The sequence below is a fragment of the Podarcis erhardii genome (genome assembly GCF_964252035.2).
Source record: "Podarcis erhardii genome assembly, chromosome: 13".
NCBI lineage: Eukaryota > Metazoa > Chordata > Lepidosauria > Squamata > Lacertidae > Podarcis > Podarcis erhardii.
Window position 1 is genome coordinate 37,726,927 of NC_138502.1, and position 23,136 is coordinate 37,750,062.

Here is a 23,136-nt window from a genome sequence, read left to right on the forward strand (position 1 = left end):
CTCCCTCTCACGTGGAAATCCTTCCCAAAATCCTTAAGGCCAGGAAGTACGACAAGAGGAAATGCCATCTGTGCTGGGATCACTGTTTTGCACTGTGTTTCTAAGGGACAGTGAAAGACGTCCAGGCTGAACAGCGGCGCAACCCAAGACCTGCCTCTCCTCTGTTTATTTCTTCCGAAGGTGTTCGAAGTGTACTTAGTCCAAAACAGTATTTCGCCCTGGAGGCTGTAGGTGTCGCAGAAGAGCGTGCAAGCTGGGCCTGCCACGTGACACTTCCTCCCTCTGCATACCACCTTTGCTTGTTCCAAGTGCAGGTCCTGCTCCAGATTCTCCACGTGGACGTCTATGGGGGAAGGTGAAAGGGCCATAGCTCAGTGGAATCTCAGACTCCTGCCTGAGTCTCTTGGAGGATGTCTCAAGCAGGTCACTGAGCAAGATAGGCCAGGGGGGTTGACTCAATTCACTGCCTTTCCTTGTGAAAACCAAGGAATTCTAGGCCAAGGCATCTGAAGGTAGCCCTGTTTAGGGGAGCTTTCCATGCTTAACACTTAACACGTTTTAATATTTTGTTGGAAGCCACCCAGAGTGGCTGGGGAAACCCAGCCAGATGGGCAGGGTATAAATAATGAATTATTATTATTATTATTATTATTATTATTATTACTACTACTACACTTGTCAAAGCACCCAGGGTTCAGAGAGGGCTGTAAGTCTCCCCCCTTGCAGCAACACCCCTTCCCTGTAACAATGATATCTACTGTATTTTTTGCTCTATAAGACTCACTTTTTCCCTCCTAAAAAGTAAGGGGAAATGTGTGTGCGTCTTATGGAGCGAATGCAGGCTGCGCAGCTATCCCAGAAGCCAGAACAGCAAGAGGGATTGCTGATTTCGCTGTGCAGTGATCCCTCTTGTTGTTCTGGCTTCTGAGATTCAGTATTTTTTTCTTCTTGTTTTCCTCCTCCAAAAACTACCGTATTTTTCGCTCTATAACACACACCCGACCATAACACGCATGTAGTTTTTAGAGGAGGAAACAAGAAAAAAAATATTCTAAATGAAACAGCGGATGTATGATTTTTGTGGTTCATGCTGTGGCCACAGACATGTGATCTGACGGTGAGTTTGGGGTAGCCCAATGCAAAAATCCTGAGGATCCATGTGGATCCATGCTTTGTAACCATGTTTTTGCACCACTGCGGCCCCAGGCAACAGTGTGTGTGTGATTTTTTGGGTGCAAGCTGTAGCCATGGACATGCTATGTGATCTGATGGTGAATTTGGGGGGACCCAGTGTAAAACTCCTGAGGATCCATGTGGATCCGTGCTTTGTAACCATGTTTTAAGTGGGGAGGGAAGGAAAAGCACTCAAGGGACAAGGAACACTCGTGGGGTGGGTGGAGAAGGATGCTGTTAATAATGCAGAAGAGGGGTATAAGAGAAGGCTCCTCTCCTCTCCTGCTTTGCTCCTTTAAAGCAAGCAGGCTCTCTGTCCCTCTCTGCTCCCCACTCAGCAGCTCTTCTCCCGCTTTGCTGTTTCAAAGCAAGTCACGGAGGAGGGAAGGAAGGGAAACCATGGATCCTCTGCTCACGACTGCAGCAGATCCTCCCGCCATCCGTAGGCATTCGCTCCATAACACGCACAGGCATTTCCCCTTACTTTCTAGGAGGAAAAAAGTGAGTGTTATGGTGCAAAAAATACGGTAGGCGCGTCTTATGGTCTGGTGCGTCTTACAGAGCGAAAAATACGGTAACTTGTATGGCAGGGATGAGGAACACATGCTCAGATGTTCCCGATCTCCCATAATCCTTAACCATCATCTTGGGCTGATGGGGAGGAACACAAATCCACGTCCCTGCTGTATTAAAAATTGTGTTCAACTCAAGGCTGACCCTACAGATGTAGCTGCATGAAATGGGAATGTGTTAAAAATGGCCACACTATTTCATGCAAGTGGAAAACTATCACAGCAAAGGCAGCTGGCAGTGTGGCTCCCACTAGGGTTTAGGACGAAGATCCAGCACAGACCCCAGCCCTTCAAGGATGCTCTTTATCTCCTTCTGCACTCATCTTCTGCGGCTTTTAATGTTCTACCAACCAGGACCCTAAGTTCTGCTAGGATTGCAACCAATTTAGTTGCAGAATCAACAACTTTGCTGTTCATAAAGCATAGACTGAGACAAAGATTATTTTTTGCCTAGATTTGTTCAACTCTGCCAATGGTTCAGCAAAAGTGGGGAAGGGAATGCAGTATTTTAGGCAAATAAACCATTTCCTCACCACACCAAATCTGTGCTGAAACCAGTGCTTTTTGTTCTTACGGGTACTCCCAGAAGAGAATTTCAGACTTTTGCACTTTTTATAGAAACATTCTAAATTCCTGGATTTATTGCACCCCAATAGCTTGGAGCTAGACTAATTTTCCATAGGCCTCGTTATGATCAATAGAAACATAGAATTACAGAGTTGGAAGAGACCCCAAGGATCATCTAGTCCAACCCCCTGCAATGCAGGAATATGCAGTTGTCCTATACAGGGATCAAACCTGCCATCTTGGTGTTAGCAGCACCATGCTCTAACCAACTGAGTTATCCAGGCTACATGAAAACTTTATGACTAACTTCACATTGATTTCAATGAAACCAAAGTGCAACTACAGTGGTGCCTCGCAAGACGAAAAGAATCCGTTCCGCGAGTCTCTTAGTCTTGCGGTTTTTTCGTCTTGCGAAGCAACCCTATAAGCGGATTAGCGCTATTAGCGGCTTAGAGAAAGGGGGGGAGTGAAAAAAATCGCAAGACTCACAAGACGTCTTCGTCTTGCGAAGCAAGCCCATAGGGAAATTCGTCTTGCGAAGCGCCTCGAAAAACAGAAACAATGGGCACCACTGTAATTTAATTGCAGTCCAACCCACAGTAATTTGCTAACTTAAGACAGCTTGGACAGGTAGGCTAAGCTTTTGTCAATTTTCTACAGCTACAAACTGACAAAATGATGAATACCAAACATTCCCAGTCACTATCTTTCATTCTTCTTGTCCAAGTGACCAAAACTGCGATAAAAAATGGGGACTGAAGACTTTCCTTCACGGCTGAAGAATGCCCCAACCACAAGCTGAATTTGAAAGCAGGAGACAAATGGGATCTAAATTCCCCAGACTGTTAGGGAATACTGTTCTGGAGAACACATCCATAAACAATTATGAGCAATAACATGAAGCAGTCAGAACAGAAATAGAGAAATAAAATGTTTATTGAGATCAAGTTTAGTGTTACAGAACCGTAGTACAACATATATTGATTTGCAGGTTTAAAAAATAGACTTTAGGGACATAGCTTCAAAAGGACTCTACCCAAAGGGATGGATGTCTGCATTTCATTATATGAAGCTTATGTTACCCAGTTTATTAAGCAGCAGACACAAGGCAAATTGGGGCTGGAATGAGGAAGGAAGAAAGAAAAAAACCATGTGTTGTTTTCGAGGTTCACTGATCCATGAGAGATTATTGGGACTACCAACTAACTTTTAGACTTGCATTCAACGCCACCTTAACTGGGCTCAGGGGAAGCAAGGAGAAAAATGGCTTCCAACTAGGATAGCTTTGTGGCAAGTGTCCCAGAAATAGGGAGGCAAAACAGACTGATGTACCTACCACCAATTCAGCTTGGCTTCTGTGAGCAGATGTTTCCCTGGAATACTACTATTATTATTAAATGATAGGTGCTCATACTAGTAGCACTTCTATGTGGCCTCCTAAAAATGGACCACTGGTCACACTGCAAATACTGGTATCTTAATTTTTATATATGAATTCTGCCTTCCTGTGGTTAGAGGCTGCAGCAAGTACAGAGGAGTCATTTGTGGCAATGTTGCAGAGATTACAGAAATAACATTGCGTTGACATGACTGCCAACTCTCACTGTGTAAGGGTAAGCCTCACGGAAATACACAGACACAAGACAGATGTTTAAATCTACTCTTGGAAAGACTATGTAACCTACAGACAGTATTACTTGAGTAATAATGTCAGCTCAGGCATCACAGAAAGATCTAGCTGTCTCCACTAGCATCACAAGAGGAAGGCAGTGTGTGAAACATGCATTCAGCCATAGCAGAGAATCAGTACAGCTTAAGAGAGATTGTTTCCCCAAGTCTGACAGCTGCCATGCTTGCCTGTTCTGTAACTCAACTGCAATTTTCTTGAGGTCTTTTAAGTTGTTGAGAACAAAAGGATCTATCTATGGTGAGTAGCCCTATCGTAGCCAGCGTAGTACACGTCCAATGATTTGGAACTCTCAGTGAGGTTTAGAAAAGTAGCCTACAGCTGTCAATCTTCACCAACTAGGAGTGACCTGGATGGTACAACAGGATTTCCCTTTGCCAGGCAACAATAATTATCAACTGCTGTGTTTCATCAAGGAATGACATGACTAAGTAGATAGGACTTTTGCATGCAGCACGAGCTGTGCTATTCAGGGGGGCTAAGAGGCACTCAGAACAACGGAGCAAGTTAGTAGCCTAACATCCAGAGTATACATTAAGAAGTCCCAACATTTAACACTACATGTGGAACAATGGGACTGTTCTCTAGTGTGCTCTTAACTCTCCATGCAAACAGAAATCTCAAAGCAAGACATGTAGACACTTGTATACTAAGTGACTGGCATTCACAAGCAACATCCAAAGTGACATAGGATTTAATTTAAAAAGCAAAGCTTACCAGCCAGACTGAACAACTGCACAGATACAGTACACAGTCAATGTGATTATACTCTTTTGTGGTGACTACCAACCATTCTGCACCGCAGGCCAGATAATCTGTCATGAAATCTCAAAACTTGTGTTGCATTTCAGCTAGTGTTTCATTTAACAGACACACATAGGGCCGTGTCTCCACTACAAGCTTAAACTACTTAAAGTCTCATTGCTTTTCCCATTCAATCCTGGTGCTGTGAGAAATTTTTAACATACAACATTCAGACCTTGTAAAAAAAACCACAATTCCCAGTTTTTAAAGTTTGTTTTCCATATAGATGCATCCAAAATTTGATGCTAGGCAAAGATTCTGTGCATTTCTCTTAATCAGTACCTCTACCAATGGACTGAGCAGGGCTCTTTGAGCCCTGAATTTTCAACAAGCTTTTTGAAGTATCTATCTTCTCCATAAATAATTGGCTGGTGCATACAATATATCTTAAAGCAAGCAAGTGGGTATTACTGGACTCTTAAATGTTTGTGACTTCCTTTGTTTGACAAGGCTGCGTTAGTCTGAACTTGATAACAAGACAGTTATTTAATGAACACAGATTTCTAATCCAAAAAATATATTGTAAAAGGCAATTATTAAGGGTCAAATGCAAGTCAAGAAAACCTGTGCACACCCATGCAGTTTAAAGACTTACCCCACTGTATCAGACATGAGTTATGCTTCTTGCTAAATTGGAAAACAAGAATTGACAGTATTTAAGTCCCTGCTGTTTAACAATACTGTAATTAACTTTCATAACAATATTGATCAATGCAGATTTCTCACATACTGATTTCTCCTTGTCCCATCTCAATTATCCTGAATTAAGCATCATATAAACCTGGACAAGTTAACAGAGGGGAAACCACCAAAAGACATAGGAAGGGCAGAAACCAGGGGAAATAACATTTGAGTTCCTTTGTAGAAACTTGGAAATAGTGACCAATTTTATTCCAAGTATTCCACTTACACAAGAGCCCAGTGACTGCATGACTCAGGTCTTGATCTCACCTGAGGACTTCCCTTTAACTTTACCATCACACCTTAAGCTTCTGTACACATTGACAGTGGAGTGGAGGAGGCACAACTGCCTTATGTCAACAATGATGCCAGAAGTAATTTACTGAAGATAATAGTAGGGGCAGGATAAATACTGCCACTGTATGTTTGGGTGTCAGGGGAGGGTAAGGGGAGGGAAGTGATGAGGCCAGAGGAAATCAATGAGAAACCTGCCTTGGATAACTTGGTAAGGTATCAGTAGAAAGTGGTCACATCGATCCCAAAAGGACAAAATTCACAAAGGTAAAATGAAATATTTTGTTGGACCAACTTACGATATTACAGAGTTTCATTAATTATTTACTGTGCAGTTTGCCTGCCTGAGAAATAATCCTGTAATGGTCTAAAGCTTAAGTGTGCCTCTAAGTTGGACCAATAATTTACATCTCCAATAAAATTAACAAAACTCTAGAGAAAGCAAACACCTTGCTTTTTTGAGGGACGAAAGCAGCACAGAACTTCCACCAGACTCAAATAATTTTTCTCTATTTTATTTTCTGCCAAAACACCATTAAGACATTGGTGAGACTTGGACCCTTACTATCAAAATTATAACTGAGGCAACTGTTCCACTCCAACCAGTCTCAAGTACTCAACACAGTCAGAACAAGGAATGGAGCATCATAAAGGCAAATATATTTGATTGTCAAAGGCAGGTTAAGTGTTTTTTTCCTAATCAGACTTACCTGAACACACAGAGTTCATTGAGCTTTCTCCCTGCATTAATGAACCCCCAATTCCTTCAGATTATGAATTTGGACGTAGTGCTTATCTTTTTGGTCTTTTCACTCATTCCTTTAAGGCCACAATCCTGAACCATATACATATTAATTTTATTGAAATCAATGGGACTACTCCAAAGTAGAAAAGGGCATCACCAAAAATTACAGTGAAACCCTCAAAAGTAAGGACTCTGAAATCTTTTAATATAGGACTGAAAATAATTCAACTATTAGAATATCCGGTTTTTACCACAATCTCTTTGTAAACGCAAATGCTTCTAGATAAATATAACTATAAAATATTTATAAGCATAGGAACGTTTTGAAGTTCTGTGAAAGATTGTGCTTTACTTATAATATATAGGGGTTGGTTTGTTATTAAACTATTGCACATGGCTCCAAGTTTAAGAAAAGCAAGCGCATTCAAAGCAATTGCAGATATATATTTTTTTAAAAAAGAAATTATTTTGTGAAAGCAAATAAAACTAACGGGTTAAAATGCAAATTTTGAAATGGTATGAGATTTATCAGTATTTTAAAGTAAGTAAAAAAATACTTCACACAGCCTGTATAAATGCTTTAAGAGGAGTGAGAGGCCCCAATACACTGGGAAATTCTCCTTCACCCACACCTAAATGGAATAAACTCCAAGGAAAGGGAGGGGAGGGGCTGTGCTGTGACACTGGACATCTGTGAACACATCTACAGATTTCCAGAACAATTATTTTGCTGGGCTCTATATCTGCATCCCATCTGTGGGGAAAACTAAAGGATTGAAGAGCTTGAAAACTATGCCTACCTCCATATTATGGCTAAAATACATCCTAGTTCACATGTGATGCTCACAATCCTGCGAACCTATTTAAAGCCCAGAAAACTAGATCCCCTTCAATAATCCTCAGTGCCTAAACATAACTGCTTAGGGTACAGTTGGAGGACCATGCTGAGCATGGCAAGACAGAAAGGCATTTTTCAAACTCCATTTATTCAAGTTAGCACTCTATCTGTGACCGTGGCATCCTCCGCAAGCTTAAGGAATGACGGTGTATCTCCTGCATCTGCCGGATCCGGTCCTTCTGCCACATTAGGTTTTGCGGCATTGGATATCGCTGGGTACCATGCAAGGACCGGAAGGGGATTCTCACATGACAGGCTGTTGCACGACAGCGAGGCTGGGGCATGGGAGGGAGCAACAGCCAGCGCTTCCTCTCAGCACAGTAGCGGTAAGCCTCTTTCCTGTATTGTTTGTCTGTGTCATCACTGTTCTTCCATCCACCTATGATGAACACATCATCTTTGTAATAGCAGACGGCTGCCCCTTCAATACTAAGAACCTCTGGTGGTAAACTTTCCAGAATGTCATCAGACACCTGGCTAGAGATCTTTCTCTTGACTTCCTCATGATCCTGTGGGTAGCTCCTAGGACAACATGAGGCTGTGTGGTAAAAGTTTGTGTTGGCCACAGCCATCTGAAAACAACAATAGTTGTCCAGGAGTGGCAGAGACTCAGAATCCTGCCACTGTCTTGCATCTACATCGTATCGGATGATGACAGCTCTTAAGCCTTCCTCACTATCCCCGTCAACCGGGGTTCGGGCAGCCATATACACAAACCTGTCATCTACAGTGACTACTTTGACATCCCGAAGTATCTTTGGTGCAGACTCCAAATTTTGCCACTTGTCTTGATCAGGGTGGTAGACAGCTACATCTTTGAAACCAGGGATAAAATTCCCATGCCCACCAATGCTGTACAGGCTCCCTTTTACCTCGGCAAGGCCAAAAGAATGCTTCCTGGTTATCAGATTGGAAACCTGCTCCCAGACATTTCGATTTGGGTTGTATCTTTCTACAGTTTTGGCAAAGCCAGGCTCCATGGATCCTGCTACATAAACATAGGATTCTGTCACTACAACAGCATGTCCATCGAGATGATTGTGTATGTGAGGTAAATTCACCCATCTATCTTCGTCAATAAAATACCCCACACACTCACTCAAGTAGTCGCCTCCCTCGGACACACCACCAATAACCATGATAACATCCATGTTTTGCCCAAAGCGAGGCAGGCATGTTGCAGAAGTGACTTGTTGGAGGGTGCCTAACTGCAAATTCTCAGCCCTGAGAGCATGGCTTTCTACTGCTTCTGACACAAGATTGAGGCAAGCTTCATCTCTGGATACAAGCCTTTCAGATTTGACGTGTCGGGTCAAGTAAGTGGGCTTCATCTGAGAAAGACGGAGAAGTTTAAAGAGTTCCCCAAAGTACTTTTCTCTTTCATCAGGGTTTCTTTGAACCCACTTTAAAACCATCTCAAAGAGAACTTCTTCTGAGTCCACTGTGATTTCTGAATCTGAAAGCCAGTCTCTGATGAGGTGAAATGGCAAAGTGAAAAACTCCTCATCTTGGATGACTTTGTAGAAGTTCCTCCTGATCATGTCAGCAGCTTTCAGAGCCAGTTGATTCAGCGAATACATATGAGCCAAGCTATGGATGGCTACAGAGTTGGAGAGGTTCAGTTTCTTTTTCAGGAATTCCCCACAGAACTCCTTTAAACGCAACAGTAAAAACCTGCAAAACAAATATACATATATTTTAAATAGCTCAAAGAGAGGAGTGAAGAAACATCATACTATCTAACTAACAACTTGTACCTTGCTCTTCACTTTACAAACACCTAATAGGGACAGGTGACCTTACCCTTTCTACACCTTCATGTAGCTACATTAAAGATGCTTTAACTGTTCAGCTCCACAAAATAGAAAGTCACATAAAACCATGACTCAGATGGGACATGATTTATACAGGTGGGGCAGAAACAGAAACATTTAATAAGCTCTCAACATTCACCTGCATGATTTCATCTCGCCCACCTCCAATCTTGTACAAACTTCATTGTTCCACTCAGTCTATATACAAGTATATTACCATTATACCCAGTCAGCCCAATGGTCCACCTAGTCCAGTACTGTCCACTCTTTTCCAACTAGCAATGGTTCCCAAGGACTCAAAGTAAGGGTTTTTTCCTCCAGTCCTGCTTTCCAATATGCTTTGTAAAGATGCAGTAGGGACTAAACCTCAGACCTTATATGTATTGCAATCATATGCTCCACTACTGAACCGTTGGCCCTTTTCGAGAACTAACTTCCATAATATGGAAAGTCACAACTAACTGGACAGCATTATCATTTGGGCAGCTTCTCCCCCTTCAGAAACCCATCCTTCTTACAGATCTTATCCTTAAATCTTGTGAATTTCAAAAACATTCACCTATAAAAAGTAACCCATTTTAAAATAAAATCCAAATTTAATGCAAACATATGATATCTTAAAAGTAAATTCATGGCCATTATAAATTTATGAAGAGGAGTTTGGATTTGATATCCCGCTTTATCACTACCCGAAGGAGTCTCAAAGCGGCTAACATTCTCCTTTCCCTTCCTCCCCCACAACACTCTGTGAGGTGAGCGGGGCTGAGAGACTTCAGAGAAGTGTGACTAGCCCAAGGTCACCCAGCAGCTGCATGTGGAGGAGCAGCTCCCTAGATTACGAGACTCTGAACCACTACACCACACTGGCAATCAGAAAGACTGATTGTCTTTGTAAAAAGGAAGGAAGGAAGGAAGGAAGGAAGGAAGGAAGGAAGGAAGGAAGGAAATGACTGGGAAAATATGTCAGTCAGTCATCATACATCACAGAATTTCATGTATTTATATGATGGTTGGGGCTGGCAGTTTGCCCCACTGACCTAAGTGGGTTGTCTTTACTTCAGCTGTATGTACAACTGGCTCAGCACTCTAAGCATTAATATTTTTCTACCTACCAAAGAACATGGTAAGGGAGAGAGTTTTCATGCATGAGGACAGAAATGACAGTACATGGAGGCGGGGGTGGGGGATCTCAACTTCAACAAATGAAATACAAAATATAGTCTATAACCACAAACTATTATGGAGGTGACTCAAATGATACAATATCCCTCATATATATCTTATCTAAATCTTGTATTATGGTTCCAAGTGTATTCTAATTAATTGTCCGTAGCTGATGGAGACAGTGCCCCAGCCACACCCTTCTGGCCACTTCTGATAATGCCTCATATTCTCTAGTGCAGTGTTTCCCAACCTTGGGCCTCCAGCTGTTTTTGGACTACAACTCACATCATCCCTAGCTAGCAAGACCAGTGGTCAGGGATGATGGGAGTTGTAGTTCAAAAACAGCTGGAGGCCCAAGGTTGGGAAACACTGCTCTAGTGTCCATTGCATATAAAGTCCCAACCCACAGTGCTAACATCCTGGGGCTGTGCTTTTCTTTTTTTGAGTATGAGGACAAACTTTTTCTGATATTGCTATCTACCATATGCTTTCTGCTATATACCATATGTTTCCATACCAAGACACATTATCCAGATTTCTCCTAACATTGTACTATTGTTCTTCTAGTAGGTGCCACCAAAAATGTGCTATCAAATTCTTATAACATTTTCTTATTAGATGCTATAAATATTGATAAAATAAACAACTCTGGAGTATATTATTATGATTCCATCGAATTTGTTGAGTTGCATTATCTTGACCAGGGCAACCCAAAGCAACTTACAACCAAACAGACAACCTCCTAATTAATACGTTAAAACCAAGAGGAAAAAGAAATACATCCCACCCACTTCGAAAAGGCCACGGATAATTAAAGGCCAACGGTCTGGGAGAAGAGGAATGCATTTGCCTGACGTCTATCTATGCTGTTGGAATTTTTATTATTTCGGCATTCCACTATGGTCCAAAACTTTACAAAGTATGGGCATGTCAATCATATACGTCAGTATGTCCCTTTTACTATGGGTGGGGCAATTAAGATGACAAAAAAACACCCTGATAAATATACAGTTCTTGTGCTTAATGTGCGACACAGCATACTCCCAAATACATCTTGACCTGCCAGCAATCGCGAACTTTTCTTTAAAAAAAATAAACAGTGCACTGAATGTATTTTCCCCACCCCAAAAAACAGTCAAATAATATTTAAAGAACTGTATCATTCGACGTTAAACGAAGCTTCTGATCACTGCCACCAACCCGCCTAGCTGCCGCTTTCCTCTGGAACCCCTGACCCCCCAACCCCGGCCACCCGCCTCACCTGTCGGCCAGCTCCAGGACCTCGTGGACGTTGCCGGGGCTGACGCGGACGCGGCCCGTGTACATGAAGCCGATGACGGCCTCCACCGTCTCCGGGTCCGGCCCGGCCTCGGAGCTCCATCTGCGCAGCTCCACGCGGCCCGACCGGGACTCGGCGAAGTCCCCCGAGAGGAGAGGGGCGAAGTATTCGGTGGCGGCCGCGAGGACCGAGCGGTGGGCGCGGAACTCCCGAGCGGGCGGTTCGGCGCTGGGGAAGGCGGCTCCGAGGCCGGCGCCCTTCTCCCTCCGCCCCTCCGCCCCCGCCGCCTCCGGCTCCGCGCCGCCGTTACTGCCGCCGGTGAAAGCCAACGTGACGTCACAGAAGAGGCCCAACTGCCGCTGCTCGTTCTGCCGCCAGGCCAGCTCGGAGCAGTGAGCCACGCACGAAAAGACCTCCGAGTCGCTCTCCGCGTCCGGGCCGCCCTCCGCTTCCTGGGAGAGGGCGCCGCTCTCGGGGACGCCGCCGTGGCCGCCGCCGTCCAAGTCCCCGCCGCCTCCAGCCGCCGCCATCTTGAGCGCTCTCTCCTCTCCCTCAGCCCGGCTCTAGCTGGTTCTCTTCCTCTTGTGAGGCGGCGTCGCCCGCGTGACCATAGAGACGCAGGGCAGAGCGGCGGAAAAAACAAGGAGCGGGCTTCCGGCCAGCCGCTGACGGCCTCCGCGCGTCGTTTCCCAAACATAGACTTACGAAGGGATGTAGACAGATACGCCCATCGCGTGACGGCGGGGTTTGTCTGTGTCCTGCCCTGTCGCCGTCTCTTCCCACGCGGTGGAAAGCTGCTCATAGGAAAGGGCAGAGGGTGGGTAACTAGTGGTCCTCCAGGTGTTACTGGCTTCCAGCTTCCACCGTGGCAAATGGTTGTAATCAGTGCTTTCCCCCCCCCCCAGGAAAAAAGGTCCCGGTACTCTGATCCCTTGCATTGCAGCGGGTTGGACTGGATGACCTTTGGGGTTCCCATGATCATTGCAACTCCGATTTGTTTGTTTTTTGGTTTTTTAAACTATCAATTCTTTATTGATTAAAAGATTTGCACGTCTATACAAACATTATGTACTATCTCTTAACAGGTAAAAAAAAAGAAAATTCTATAAAATAGAAAATTTATAAAGAAGAAAAAGAAATAAAGAAGTAATAAAGATAAGAAACAAAGAAATCAAATTTTAAGAGAGAGAGAGCTATTTACATAGTAAAAGTACTCATTTGCACGGTCCTTCCCATCCTTCTCATTATACTGTTTGATGTTCTTTTTTACCCAGGTTTACATTGTATAATATTTCTTTCTGCTTTGTATCCATTCCTTTGATCTTTTTCTTTACAAATATCACTCAATTTCTGCTAATATGGAGTTATTTGTACAATAAAGTTTTACATAATTCTTAAATATTATCCATTCTCTAAAGGTAAATGTAAAGGGACCCCTGAACATGAGGTCCAGTCATGACCGACTCTGCGGCTGCGGCACTCATCTCACTTTATTGGCCAAGGGAGCCAGCATACAGCTTCCGGGTCATGTGGCCAGCATGACTAAGCCGCTTCTGGCGAACCAGAGCAGCACACGGAAACACAATTTACCTTCCCACCGGAGCGGTACCTATTTATCTACTTGCACTTTGACGTGCTTTCAAACTGCTAGGTTGGCAGGAGCAGGGACCGAGCAACGGGAGCTCACCCCATCACGGGGATTCGAACCGCTGACCTTCTGATTGGCAAATCCTAGGCTCTGTGGTTTAACCCACAGCGCCACCCGTGTCCCTATCCATTCTCTAGTTGTTGTTTTTTGTCTCGACATTCCTCTAAATGATCCCATCAGTTGTGCTAATTGTAGATATTCTAACATGAGTATCTGCCCATCTGTAATCTATGGGAGGCAACACCGATTTGAACACAAGAACATAAGCGTTGTCCTGCTGGATCAGGCCAGTGGCCCCTCTAGTCTAGCATCCTGATCTCACAGTGGCTAACCAGTTGCCCCTATGGGGAAAAACCCTCAAGCAAACCTGAGCACAAGAGCATTGCAACTCTCCCTTCCTGAGGTTTCCAGCAACTGTTTTTTTGGAAGCACTGATGCCTCCAGCTGTGGAGACAGAGCATAGCCCTGGTTCTAATGACTAGTAGCCATTGGTAGCCCTCTTCCTCCTTGAATTTGTCTACCCTTTTAAAGCCATCCAGGTTGGTGGCAATTCTCTTGTGGGAATGACTGCCACAGTTTGACTAGGAACTGCTTGAAAAGCATTTTCTTTTATATGTCCTGAACCCAATGATCATTACTAGATGCTGTTGTAAATAAAAATTGCCCTTTTCCCTTATGGGGTATCCAAGAGCCCATATAGAGTCCTTACATAGGTTCCCTATTGGTAGGGATATAACAGAGGCCAACCAGAGAATATTGAGAAGCAAAGCAGCTAGTAAGCCTGATCTTTATTGATCTGTTGCAACAGGGTGCTCCCCTCACCCGCAGGAGAGAAGAGGAACCCCGAAAAAGGCGTGCAAGGCCTTATAAAGACTTTTGAAATTGCCACCCTGTAGATCAAGACCACCCCCAGAAACATCATACATACATCACAGAAGGGGTGTAACCTAAGACCACCCTCAGATACATCACACCTACATCACAGAAAAGGCGGTCTAAACAGAAATTTGAATGTTGTTTTTCTCCTGTTGTCGTTTATCTCCTGTCTGGCAGGTTACCTGATTGGATTGCCTGGGTAGCCTGGCCAGTCTTTTGTAATGATAAATACTTAGTTCCTGGGCCAGGTCACAGGCTCACACCCTATTCATATCTTAAATGTGTCCTTAAGACAGGATTTGTGAGGCAAGAGACAATGGGGAGGTTTCCCACTTTGACCTTGCAGAAAAAACATTTGGTCAGTTTAGGAATCAAAATGGTTCTAGGTCGGTCTTCCTGTGCTGATCTATGTATGTGCTTGGTTGGTACACTTATGAACATTACCATATATCTAAGACTTCAAAATTCCTATCACAATGCCCACTAGGCCCAGTGTTAGGAAAGTGGGAGATAAAAAATTTCTCTATAGATTTTCTCCATGCAACACATAAGGGGGGGGGGCTGTTGTTTTTTAGTTTCCAAATTGTTATGTACTAAGCTTGGATCCTAGAACAATAGGCAAGCAGGATCCTAGAATGCAACAACTGATTGGCTTGCAGGAAAAGACCAATCATGCTCCAGGAGGGAAGCAGAATCAGCCAATCAGATGGGACTCATTTTGTAAAATAATGTATATAAAAGCCTGAGGTTTGGGGGACAATTCCATCACAGCTGCAATAAAGAGCATGAAAATCACTACAGGACTCTGAGTATACTTAACAAATATTAAAACACTGCTGTAGCACAGCAAAAGCAAAAGTAGCCAACCATAGTCCAGGGGTCTTCATCACAGCTCGTTTATGTTTAGTAAGACACTTTTGCCACGGACATATTTCGGTTGGGGGGGAAATAGAGGGAGGGGGGAAGAGGGGCAATGTCAATAAAAAAGTAAACAAAGGACCTAGTACCCACATGATACTGACACAAACCCCTACACTAGCACCAGGCATTAGTAGGAAAGAACGGTTGTGTCCTCTTAGATCTTTATTGGTGAAAGACAACATCACAGATCAACATTACAAATCAGAGATCTAACCCCCTGTCCACAACTGGTTCACCTCTCATTATCTCCCCCACTGCTTTTTGGTGCTGGTTTATCACAGAACAAGTTGATGTACAGGGGATCAGAAAAGCAGCTTAGGTGCAAGCAGGCGTTGAGTTTCTGTGAGCCAGCACCTCATTCCAGTCTTAATAGGAATAATTACAGTGGTACCTCAGATTAATTCATTCTGGAGGTCTGTTCTTAACCTGAAACTGTTCTTAACCTGAAGCACCACTTTAGCTAATGGGGCCTCCTGCTGCCACCGCGCCGCCGGAGCACAATTTCTGTTCTCATCCTGAAGCAAAGTTCTTAACCTGAAGCACTATTTCTGGGTTAGCGGAGTCTGTAACCTGAAGTGTATGTAACCTGAGGTACCACTGTACTGAACAAGGCAGTTATAGGGACTCCACAGCTCACCAAATGAACTCTCCTATTATTTAATTAAAATAGGTCCTGCCTCCGCTTTTTCATAGAACCATAGGCTTGTAGAGTTGGAAGGGACCTTGAGGGTCATCTAGTCCAACTCCCTGCAATGCAGGAATCTTTTGCCCAATGTGGGGCTCGAACCCACAACTCGAGATGTAAGAGTCCCATGCTCTACCCACTGTGCTATCCCAACGTCCATCATGACGTTGGGTGGGACACAATGAAACAATTTAAAAGCATATCAACAATGTACCAAACATGTCCACCGTTTGGTGAAAAAATCAAGCGCTTCTGGAACACAGTGTATGACAAGTTTAAAAAAATGTTTAAGTATAACTTTATGAAAAATACAATGCGTTTCTACTGTTGGACTGCATGTGACTCGGATATTCTGGAGCACGGACTGGACACAGGGAGGCAAACGCCAATTCAGGTTTCAAGTAGGTTTATTTGATTTGCATATGCATAGCAAATGGTGCTGTGCAATATGTTCGCAATCTGCACACCCCAATCAGGGTGTGCACACGTTTTATAGATGATACAAATAAACAGAGAGTGAAACTCTACATTCTTATCCAATCAGGCTCTAACATTCCATGTTTCTCCTTTTGAAGGCTTCTTTGTTTGTCTGCCTGCTATGGCCTTGCTCACCTTGTAACAAACTGGAAAAAAGAAACTGTGCCAACAGAAATGGAATGGCAAGATAAACTGTTAAGAGTATATTGAACTGGCTAGATTAACAGAAGCAATTAGAGATCACACTAGACAAGAGTTTCAAAAGGCATCAGGGAAATGCAGAGAATACTTCACAAAACAGTGCCCTAAAATACATACCTGGATTTGTTTTGATTAATGTCTGCAGGAGACTGTGGATATTTAAGTTGTAATTAGAAAAATCTTAATAATTATTCATAAAGGACAGAGTTTATAAGAAGTAAATAAGGAGGCCAGATACAGGATAAAGGAAGTCTTTTATTTGGTTGTTTGTATTGTTGTATGTTATGTTCACGTTTAATGTGTATTGGGGGGTTGTGTTATGTTGTAAATAGAATTCCAATAAAAAATTAAAATAAAAAAATTTAAAAAGCATATCAACGACAACATCACAGGGGGCACATTGTTTCATGCCAGCTTCACAGGGAAAAGCAAAGCATCACAAGGCAACAGGTAGAAGTAGTTATTAGTAGGAAGGGACATGGCAGCTTATATAAGCATCCATTGTTTATAAAGGAAGAAAGGATGAGGTGGGTGGTAAATTGCTGTCTTCTGTGAACAATTCCCCCACTCCAAGCATGAAGTACTGGCTGGGGGTTTCTCAATCTCTCTCTCTCTCTCTCTCTCTCTCTCTCTCTCTCTCTCTCACACACACACACACACACACACACACACACTTAACAGAGGATATTTAACTGAAAGTGGAGGGTGGAAAATGGGTGTAGAAGTAGGAACAGGGAAATATGTGACTGTGCCTGATAAAAAGTAAACAAAGCATGTTTGGGGCTAATTAAAATAACTGTATATGCTTGAATGTGAGCCAAATTTTACCACTTTGGGGAAGGCATATAGCTTTGTCACGTAAAAATATTTTCTTCATAGGTAGCTCAAATTTGGGTTTAAGGGGCTCTGCGCCTCCCCTTTACAAAATCAAACCAAGACAACTTATTATTGTACTATTTATTTGAGACAGGTTATATGATACAGAGACAGAGCACTGAATACTGTTGTGAATATAAGTTAAGGGCCAAGAGATGGTGTATCTTGTAAGTTGACTGACAGGTCAGTCTTTGCAAGAATCATAGGTCTAGGTTTTATTTTATGATAAGTAAAAACATTAGCTGCATAAATACAGAAACTGGAATACTCGCAGATTTCACAGTTTTGAAGAACAGCTTATATCACCAGTTTACATTTTAAAATGACTACACCCGACTTGGAATGGCTTATTAAATCAGCAGTAGTCCCCCCGACTAGAAATACAATCAGACTGTGCAGATGAACACACAGAAGACAAAAAAGGACAAATGTACCACAAAATTATACAGCTTGTGAGGACAACGTTCTTCAAGGGTTTGGTAATTCAGGAGTCATGACTCCCTGGTTCTTCAAGTCTAATGAGCTCATGGATCAAAATAAAAACATTAAAACTTGGTCAAAAACACTTCAGAAAGCAGAGGGGAGAAAAATAAAAACACAGAACAAGCAAGACAGTGCAACTGCTTATATATATTAAATACAGCAGGAAATAGCGAAGGATTTTGGTTTATCTTTTTTTTTTAATAGAATCCACTTCTAGGGCTATAAAAATCTGCCTTGTATAGAATTTCAGCCCAGCCAGTCCTCGTTTTCCTATACATCGGCAGCCGGGGCATATAGTACAATTGTGCCCATACTGGCCTTCCATAAAGGCAACTCATTTCGCCCCCTGTTGTTGTCACATTGTCATATGTTCCGGCAAAACATAGGAGATGTCGTCCCAAGGGTGACGGTACAAACCCTGCTTCAACCTCTTCTGGTCTAGGTAATGCCCTGAAATTAACACAGAGGGTTCTTACTGTGTACAATCTTTCAGATTCAATTGAAACAATGTTTTCTTAAAATAAAATAAAATAAAAACTAAAACAGGAGAAATTAAAATTCTTCCCACTCCACGTCACAGTCCCGGGAACTGCTGAGCAAGAGGTGAAGACCCAAAACACAACTCTACCACTCTTAACCGCAGCATCTGTTGGACAGGTCTGGAACAGCTTCCTGCCACCCCTTTTGTGCAAAGGTGTTTTTTGTCTCAAAGGAACTGTGGGGACGACACAGGTTTTTGCCAGGCCTATATAGGAGAGGGGCCTAGAAGCAGGTGGAAGGCTGTCGCTGCTCTGCAGCTTGGGATGGGCAACTTGGATGGAAGAGGAGACAGGTACAGAACAATCTGACCATCCCCTTGCAGATGGGTCAAGGTTTGCAACGTACAGCCTAGCAAGAATGTGTTTTTGCAGCTCTGCAGCGCAGATGAGCTCAGGTGGCATAAAATCAGCTGGCTGCGGCAGATCCTTATCTCCATACCCCCTGTTAGAATTCCTGCTCCGTGATTGCAGTCATAGGATTGTTGTCTTTCACATGACGGTGTATGTTTTCACTCTACAGAGTGGGAAGTGACGGAGACAGGATGTTTGTGTTACTGTGTTCCGTGAAATGGGACTATTGTTCTTTTTCTCTTTGCTGTCTGATGCTAGAGAGAGAGGGAGCCATGTTGCAGTGCTCCATGTATGTTTATATGTAAATAAAGTAGACTAGCCAAAATGCTGAGTTGCTGAGGTCTGTCACGCGCATGGTGCACAAACTCCGCGGATCCCTAAGTGTGCCGGTGTCAGTTGGCTTCGGTTGCTATGATGTTCGGGCTGAAGAAAGCTTATGAAGCTCCCGAACGATCGACCAGGAGGGAGGGAACATGCCAGTTGAGCACGTGTGTCTGCCAGGGTCCTACTCAAGTGTAGGCTGAACTCCTGACAGTCCCAGGTTGACAGGTGGGTCAAGCGAAGTCTGACACAGTGGTGTCAAGACAACCCGTTTCTGGTCCGTACAGTTTGGAATCAAACTACTGAGGGCAAAAAACGTTTTGTGTGCTGCTATCCAAGCAGTGATGATCGGCAGTTTCTCGGCACTGAGGAAGCCCTATAAGCAATACTTCCCTAGCCCAGACAATGAGGGCTGCCAAAGCCTCTTTTGTCCAAACCTTGCCTTTTACCAGACATCATATACAGTGGTACCTCGGGTTAAGAACGTAATTCATTCTGGAGGTCTGTCCTTAAGCTGAAACTGTTCTTAACCTGAGGTACCACTTTAGCTAATGGGGCCTCCTGCTGCCGCTGCTGCGCGATTTCTGTTCTCATCCTGAAGCAAAGTTCTTAACCTCGGGTACTACCGTATTTTTCACTCTATAACACGCACCCAACCATAACACGCACGTAGTTTTTAGAGGAGGAAAATCCGTAGGCATGCCACCCGTAGGCATTTCCTCCATAACACGCACAGACATTTCCCCTTACTTTCTAGGAGGAAAAAAGTGAGTGTTATGGTGCAAAAAATACGGTATTTCTGGGTTAGCAGAGTCGTATGTAACCTGAAGCATATGTAACCCGAGGTACCACTGTATAACTGGTCAGGCAATATGTAAGGGTGTGTGTGGCTTGGCCAAACTATCCTCACGGGCCATAGGGAGGCTTGGTGGGCCTGAGTTCGCACGCAGGCCTGAAGTTCTCCACCCTGGTATAAAAGTGTGTCCAGCCCAGCCCCGCTGCCCTATGGAAGAAAACTTGTGCTTTAAGACTTACCTATGAACCCCATACTTCTACCAAGCACAAAAATGCCATTGAGGGCACCAATGTCAATGTATTCGTCAGCTTCTTCCCTGAAACACAAACCAAGCAATTCTTGCTTAAAACATGAATCCTATTGCACTGCATATTTTCAGAGGCTGGCTAACGTATAAAAGCCACATAGAAGCCATCCCTGCTCCCATGTGACACATACCGCAGAATCCTGGTTCTAAAAAAAATCAAGATGGAGGCAAGAGCAGTTGCCAGAGATGAGACGCTCTTTTTCCTGACATTTAAACGAGCTTTCCCATCACAACCCAGTCAAGGTAGCATGAGTGACCATACTTCTATGTTGAAATTGTTTGGTTGTGCAAACCTACTATCCCTTAGGCCCCGCTGCAACTCAGCTGTTGGCAATGAATTTTTTTTTTTTTAATGATGGAAGCTTCTAATATACATTAGTCAAGAGGTTATAGCTCAGTGACCGGGCAACCACATGGTATTGGGGAGGGTTCACAAGGATCACAGGAAGCAGGAACAGGAAAGGGCTCTGTCTGAGACCTTGGAGGGTTGCTGCGGGTCTGGATAAACCAGGTGTAACTCGTGTGGTTCCCTCTAGAAGTTGCTGAACTACAATTCCCACCATCCCAGACCATTAACCATGCTGGCTGGGGCTGAGGAGACTTGGGAGTCCAACATCATCTGGAAGCCGCCAGGTTAGGGAAGGATGCTTCAGTCGTTGGAGTCGTTTCCGTCTTACTTTGTCTTTGGGAACATGCGAACAGTTCTTATAAACACAAAGGCCATTTCATACCCTACATGGCAGCTGTTATGTATTGAAGTTCTCACCCTGGCCACCAGGAGTATCGTGTATATAGTTTTCACTCAGGTCCACGTCAGTTACTTTAGGCGGGAAACCCTGGGTTGTTGTTGCTACAATGCTGACAGCCGGCTGCCTATAAAAGCAGGCCGGCTGAGCTGTTTGCTGTTCAGTTCTGTTCCAGCTTACAAATAAAGAGCTGCTTTGGAGAAATCACTGTGTCGTCTGCTATGTCTACCCACTATTTAACAGCAGCAGCATACCTTCCCTCCAACACACATACACACTCCCGTTTGTGTGGCCTTAAAAGAGGATTGGACAAACTCAAGGCTACTAACAATGATTGCTATGCTCTACCTCCATGGTCGCAGCCAGCAGTGGTTCTGAATAAGGTAAAAGGTAAAGGACCCCTGGACGGTTGAGTCCAGTCAAAGGCGACTATGGGGTTGTGGAGCTCATCTCATTTTCAGGCCAAGGGAGACAGCGTTTGTCCACAGACAGATTTCCAGGTCATGTGGCCAGCATGACTAAACCGCTTCTGGTGCAACGGGACACCGCGACGGAAGCCAGAGCACACAAAAATGCCGTTTACCTTCCTGCCGCAGTGGTACCTCTTTATCTACTTGCACTGGTGTACTTTTGAACTGCTAGGTTGGCAGGAGCTGGGACAGAGCAACGGGAGCTCACCCCGCTGCGGGGATTCGAACCGCCAACCTTTTGGTCAGCAGGCCCAAGAGGCTCAGTGGTTTAGACCGCAGAGCCACCCGCGTCCTGAATACCAGTAGCTAGAAACAGGAGAGCGCTCCTGTGCTTGGGTCCTTGCTTGTGGGTTTTTCCACAGGAATCTGTTGGGCAACTGTGAGAACAGATGCTAGACTACATGGGCCCCTGGCCTGATCCATCGGCCTCTTCTTTTGCACTGTCTCCACATACCTCTTTTGCATCTGAGGTGGCAACTGGGGCATCAAAAGATGTTATTTAAGCCTGTCTGTGGCTAATAAAATAATTAATCAGATTGACTAAAGTCTAGCACATGCTCCGACTCTAAACTACAGCTTCAACCTATTGGGTTTACTTCAACTCACTTGCACCCAAGATGCTTGGGGGCAGTTGTCTCATTGGATCAGGGCAATTCACCATAACCAAACTTCTGAACCACAATACAGACACAGCTGGAGAATAATAGACTGCTCACCGTGTGAAGGAGCCACAGTTCCTGAGCACATCAACAAAGGCCACACCAATGAACCCATCGACATTGAGGATGAGGTTGGGTTTCTGGGGTGGAAGAAAAGGGTGGGGGGGTGGAAGAAAAGGGTAGGGGGAGGGATGGAAAAGTTAAGCTTCTTGATTCAAGAGATTGTAGCAACATGTAGGGACTTGAATTCAGCTGGAAGTATTTCAGTGATAAATTGTGAGGCGTTTATCAACTGATCTCTCTGGCTAGGGACATACAAATCTACTTAAGAGTGGAACCACTGAAATTAAAAAACCTAAGTCTAGTCACATGTGGAGGAGGGAGAGAACACAGACTTTAAAGGGATCCCTGGCACTGCCATAGAGCTCCTATTCCCGAGATTCTCCACAGCAAGAGGTACCACAGCTTTCAGGTTCTAAGCTGTACAGAAAACATTGCCTAAAGAATATGAAAACAAGGGCTGGGCCATGGGAAGAACCTGAGATTCTCTGGTCCAGTCCCTCGCACCTACAGTTGAATACTGCAATGCACTCTACGTGGGGCCACTTTTGAAGGTGACCCGGAAACTACAACTAATCCAGAAGGCAGCAGCTAGACTGGTGACAGGAAGTGGCTGCCAAGACCACATAACACCGGTCCTGAATGACCTGCATTGGCTCCCAGTATGTTTCCGAGCACAATTCAAAGTGTTGGTGCTGACCTTTAAAGCTCTAAACGGCCTCGGCCCAGTATACCTGAAGGAGCGTCTCCACCCCCATCATTCTGCCCGGACGCTGAGGTCCAGCACCAAGGCCCTTCTGGCGGTTCCCTCCCTGCGAGAAGCAAAGCTACAGGGAACCATGCAGAGGGCCTTCTCGGTAGTGGTGCCCGCCCTGTGGAACGCCCTTCCAGCAGATGTCAAAGCGATAAACAACTACCTGACATTCAGAAGACATCTGAAGGCAGCCCCGTTAGGGAAGTTTTTAATGTTTGATCTTTTATACTTTATTATTATTATTATTATTATTATTATTATTATTATTATTATTATTCTGTTGGGAGT

The 23,136-nt window shown here is 44.1% G+C and overlaps 2 protein-coding genes across 3 annotated transcripts in view; both read right to left on the bottom strand.

Annotated features, from left to right (window-relative positions):
- Positions 1 to 3,230: 3,230 nt before the first annotated feature.
- On the bottom strand, positions 3,231 to 12,299 carry KLHL11 (kelch like family member 11). Its single transcript, XM_081837848.1, has 2 exons — positions 11,661 to 12,299; positions 3,231 to 9,095 (listed from the first exon to the last, which is right to left on the bottom strand). Exons 1-2 carry the CDS (start codon positions 12,206 to 12,208, stop codon positions 7,517 to 7,519), a joined length of 2,127 nt encoding a protein of 708 aa, XP_081693974.1. The 5' UTR covers positions 12,209 to 12,299; the 3' UTR covers positions 3,231 to 7,516.
- A 5,129-nt stretch (positions 12,300 to 17,428) lies between these two features.
- ACLY (ATP citrate lyase) overlaps positions 17,429 to 23,136 on the bottom strand; it is a 57,957-nt gene continuing 52,249 nt past the window's right edge. For both annotated transcript variants that reach the window (XM_081837649.1, XM_081837648.1), the window contains 3 exons: positions 22,092 to 22,174; positions 20,092 to 20,168; positions 17,429 to 18,295 (listed from right to left, as the gene is read on the bottom strand). In XM_081837649.1, the coding sequence (XP_081693775.1) occupies positions 18,201 to 18,295; positions 20,092 to 20,168; positions 22,092 to 22,174 (255 nt within the window). In that variant the 3' untranslated portion in view covers positions 17,429 to 18,200. The remainder of the gene's footprint in view (positions 18,296 to 20,091; positions 20,169 to 22,091; positions 22,175 to 23,136) is intronic.